At 36.2% G+C, this 4,820-nt stretch overlaps 1 protein-coding gene across 1 annotated transcript; it reads right to left on the bottom strand.

The window, feature by feature from the left end:
• Positions 1 to 213: 213 nt before the first annotated feature.
• On the bottom strand, positions 214 to 3,633 carry LOC120433954 (low affinity immunoglobulin gamma Fc region receptor II-like). The gene is made up of 8 exons (XM_039601147.1): positions 3,539 to 3,633; positions 3,382 to 3,442; positions 2,909 to 3,178; positions 2,493 to 2,738; positions 2,166 to 2,303; positions 2,017 to 2,067; positions 451 to 516; positions 214 to 236 (listed from the first exon to the last, which is right to left on the bottom strand). Exons 2-8 carry the CDS (start codon positions 3,410 to 3,412, stop codon positions 214 to 216), a joined length of 825 nt encoding a protein of 274 aa, XP_039457081.1. The 5' UTR covers positions 3,413 to 3,442; positions 3,539 to 3,633.
• Between the last annotated feature and the right edge of the window lie 1,187 nt (positions 3,634 to 4,820).

The raw sequence follows: 4,820 nt of genomic DNA, 5'->3' as shown, positions 1-4,820 counted from the left end.
TAAGAGACAGACACATTTGTTAGTATGTGAACTTCATCTGTTTTTATAACTGTGAGTCTGACAGCTGTTTCTAGCTGAAGACACACAAAACAGTTTGCAGACATTCACACCAAACCCAGCAGATGATGTGCAGCTTGTTCAATTGCAATAACAATATGTGATAAATGTGGATTACTTCATCGACTTCACTTTCACTCAGATGTGATTTTGTCTTCAGTCAGTTCTCTTTTTGCGACCTGTCAGATATACAAGAATTAAAGAACTAAAACAGTATTTTTTTCAAAGGTGGAAAACTCATATTACACACCAATATTAACTTCACAGCAATTAAAATTTTGTCATGAACCATTAGTTTAATTAATATTTTGTATTTAATGTTTACTACCCATCAAATATTACATATTATCTGAATGTAAGACATGAGGTATCATTAATCAAAGTTAATCTTACCTTTGAGTTTAGTCTCACCCGGGCGTAAGGTGTAGTAAATGGCTCCAGAGTATAACATGTCATCATCTAATGGAGAGATACAGCCGGAGTGAGAGGACAGACGACCACAGTAACATCAGTGACGATGAACACTATTTGCCATTCACTGTTCATTAGGTATAATTTGGAAACTTAGGAAAATCTGACAATCGGAGGAACATAATGTCACTATTACATCAGAACATGTAAGCAAACTGGTGGTTGTCAAAACTGTGGGGCAGGAGTGCCCTAATGTGACCAGCTTTTCAAAACATTTCTTTGTTACAGGGGTGATAGCAACTGGCTGGTTGCAGATGAAGCTGAAAATATTGTATTTCTTGGGCATCTCTTTGTGCTAAGCTAAGCAATGTTTATGTTTGTTCAAAAATTAAAGTGGATGTGTTCAAAGTTTATTCTAAATGGAACAATAAAAGTTGCACTTCAGGCCACAGTTTTGACCTGCACGATGAAACTCTTTTAATTTGAAGCAGAAATGTAGAAAGCTCATAGTGTATTATCACCAGCACCTACTCTTTGCTTATTCATGTTTACAGATACCAGAAAAAACAGCACATTGTTTTTTAGTAAATGTATTTATCTCCTGCTTTTTTAGATTTTTTTGGTATTATTCCTGAAAAAAAAAAAAAAATTAAATAAGAGAAATAATAAAATCACGGTAAGAGAGGAACACAACATTCACAAAACTTATGTTGCCTTAATTTACGTGCTGATGTGCATGATGTGAGCATGCGACAAAGCAAAACTGATCAATTCAATTCAATTCAATTTTATTTATATAGCGCCAAATCACAACAAAAGTTGCCTCAAGGCGCTTCATAGGTACAGAGAAAAACCCAACAATCATATGACCCCCTATGAGCAAGCACTGTGGCGACAGTGGGAAGGAAAAACTCCCTTTTAACAGGAAGAAACCTCCGGCAGAACCAGGCTCAGGGAGGGGCGGGGCCATCTGCTGCGACCGGTTGGGGTAAGAGAAGGAAAACACAAAGTTATGTGCAAAACATCATGTTCAATAAAATATCTAAATTTTTATAACATAAGAACCAACTTCTTGAGTTTGTCGTGTGTTGTTTATGGTCACAGTGGTGTAAACAGGTTGTTCAGAGCTATCACCTGAAAAGGTAGAATCATCCCTGGGCAAGAGAGGTTATATATATATATATATGTTTAGACTCTAAAGCTGTTTTTTGGTAGCCCTCACGCTTCTCTTTTTCTGGCTTTGTACTGTGGTTTGACCTAAGACAGAGTTTTAAATTATCAAAGCATCAGCAGTGTCGAAAACAAAAACACCACACATGACATACTGAGCAGACACAAAAATAATCCTTCTGTGCAGCATATGTCACGTAAAAATACCACACTTCACTTTTAGCTTTTATTTAAATTTTCTTAAATGTCAATCTACTAGCAATGGTATCATTCAGTCTCTCAATTGATAAATCAAATTGATAAATGGATAGAAGGCCATAAAATTGGTAACAAGGATGAAATACAATAATACAATTGTGATAATTATTTCTCTCTCACCTCCTGGATGGTCTCCATGTGAGTTTGTCGCTGCTGATGTCTTTGAGGAAACTGATGAATATTAAAGAAAAACCCAGCATTAGAAAAAAAGTGAATAGGGAGCTGAAGACTATTCTTAGAAATTATGTAAACTGAAAAAACTGAATTACCTCTGTGTTTGCAAATATTAAGAAATCTGACTACCAGCAGTATCAATATTATCACTAAAATAGGCAACACAGTCCACAGCAGGATTAAGACAGGATTGGAATTGGAGTCATCTGACAGGGTCTCTGGTGAAGCATCTGCTGCAATGGTACAAGTTTATAAATATCATAGCACGTGTAATATTTCTGACTTTAAACATAAAAAATTGTAACGTCATTTTTATAACATAAACATTTTCCTAAAGACCAAAAAACAGAAATCTAATTGTTGGAGTCTCATTTCTCTCTCTATGAAGCCATAGAAATAACTAACTATAGTTTTAGCCTTACATCTGACATGAAGCCAGCTTTCTGGTGATGTTCCAACACCAGAAATGCTGCACTTGTATCGTCCTTCATCAGACCTGGAAACACTGTTAATGTGCATGTTGTCAGAAGGGCTCCGGTCTATGAGGCCATCATCTTTGTAGAAATTTGCACTTTGGTTGGTGTGAGTTGTCTTGCTTATGCAGCGGAGAGTCACATTGTGTCCCTCAAAAACAGGGAAAACTGGACTCTCTAGGATCACAGAACCAGCTGAAGAAAATGCAAAATGGTTTTTTTTTTGTTTGTTTGTTTTTTTTAATCATTTTTTAAAAAGGTAAATGACAAATACATTCTGTACAATACAGGACAAAGTGGATAAGAAATCTCACCTAATTTTAAAACAAAACTATTTACTAATTTCATATATATGATGAACTTACCAGTTATGGTAATGTTGACACTGTTGCTTCTCTGACCCCCTTTATCCTCACACCAGTACTCTGCACTGTCTGTTAGATAAGTTTGAGAAATTGTGCATGAAGACGAAGTTCTTTTACTGTTACATACTGGACTAAAAGATTCTAACTTTTCCTCAGTGGTTTTGACTCCTCTCAGTTCAGTAGAACCATCAGGGCTCTCACAATCAAAAGATAAACGCTCATACTGAAAGTGTTGGAATCTGTTAGGAGACACATGAAGAGTAGCTGCACCTGAAAATTAGAAACATCACAAGATTAATAGTTAGCAGATTAATCAAAATTCTTATAAAATGTGTTATTAAAAGATGATTAAATCTAAAAGGATTTTAACAAACATCATCAACAGACTTGAATGTTTAAGTCAACCCCAACTTACTCACCCCCCAAAAAAGTAAAAAGATTATTTATTTTATTAACGTCTCTAACGTACTCACCCGTTTTTTTGGTTAAAGCCATTTTGAACATGTGTCCCCAGCAGAATAACTTCAAGCATTACTAGATCAGCACAGGAAAGCCAAAAATTATTTGATGTACAGATATATATACAATAAATCTTAAAATATAAAAATAAACCTAACAACAATTACTCACATAGTCTGAAGCAGGGAGTTGTAATCACCATGTTGTCTTGCTGCTGACTGAGTGAGTAGCAGACTAAAATAAACTGAAGAATATCATTGGGGGAAGGCGGGTTTCCTGTTCCTGTGCAGTTTGTTTAGTCATAATGTCTTCAACATATATGAGTCTGCAGAATTAAGGTGTAAAAGAGGTCCACCATTCCTGGACCTGTTCGTCTTGTTCACTCAAGAAAAATTTAATTGGGTGGTTATTACATTTGCATGAGTCTAATTAGTTGCCTGGACATGCAATATCACAAAATAACCAAAATCATCAAACCATAGGAAAATCAGTGGGGTTATAATAAGGCACAAAATGAATACACACTTCACATAAATGCTCTTGCTATTTATTGTGGTCTAACCTGAGACCATAGGAATGAGACCTGAGTTACCGCGGATCGCCCCGTGCGTGGTGCTGGACAGTGTCAATGCGTTAATGAGCTAACTGCGCTAACGCGTTGATGGCGTGCAGCCCCATCAGCGGTAACCCGTTAACGGAGATTTGCCACGTTAATGCGGTTATGGCGTTAATGTCATTTTAACGAGATTAACGCTGCAGCACTAAATCATAGCTACCCTAATTTTTTTAAAGTACAGAGAGACTGCTCAATGGCGTGGTGGTTAGCACTGTTGCCTCAAAGCAAGAAGGTTCTGAGTTCAAACCACAACATGAGTTCTGTGTGGAGTTTGCATGGTCTCCCTGTGTTTGCATGGGTTTTCTCTGGGTAATCTGGCCTCCTTCCACAGTCCAAAGACATGCTGGGGTTGGGCTGATTATTGATTTTAAATTGCCCACAGATGTGAATGGTTGTCTGTCTTTCTGTATTAACCTGTCAAATTTTCCTGTAAATCCAACATACTGAAGAAAAAAAGGTGCATATAACAAGTTTTATGTTAACCAGACTCTAGAATGTGTTAAGCACTACATAATATAACTGTTTAAATGAAATTTTGCATGGGTTGGATGAACTCAGTCAAATTAAGTTGGACTCAACTGCAGTAAATAAGTTAATTCATGAATTAATTAAGCTGGTCCAAACTGCTCCCACTCAAGTGCATTAAGTTGGAATAACAGAACTGCATAATGCGAAGATAAAGAAATTAATCATTTGGCAATCCTATCCATGATTGTTTTATGCTCATTCAAATACTTTTTTTTTTTTTTTTTTTTGCGGGGCGGGGGGTTGAAAAGCATTAAATAATTGATTTGATTTATTTATTCTTTAAGATTTCAAGCCCATACCTAGCAAACA

This window comes from Oreochromis aureus, linkage group 3, assembly GCF_013358895.1.
Source record: "Oreochromis aureus strain Israel breed Guangdong linkage group 3, ZZ_aureus, whole genome shotgun sequence".
NCBI classification, from domain to species: Eukaryota; Metazoa; Chordata; class Actinopteri; order Cichliformes; family Cichlidae; genus Oreochromis; species Oreochromis aureus.
The sequence above is the reverse complement of the archived record's forward strand: the minus strand, read 5'-3'. Positions and strand labels throughout refer to the sequence as shown.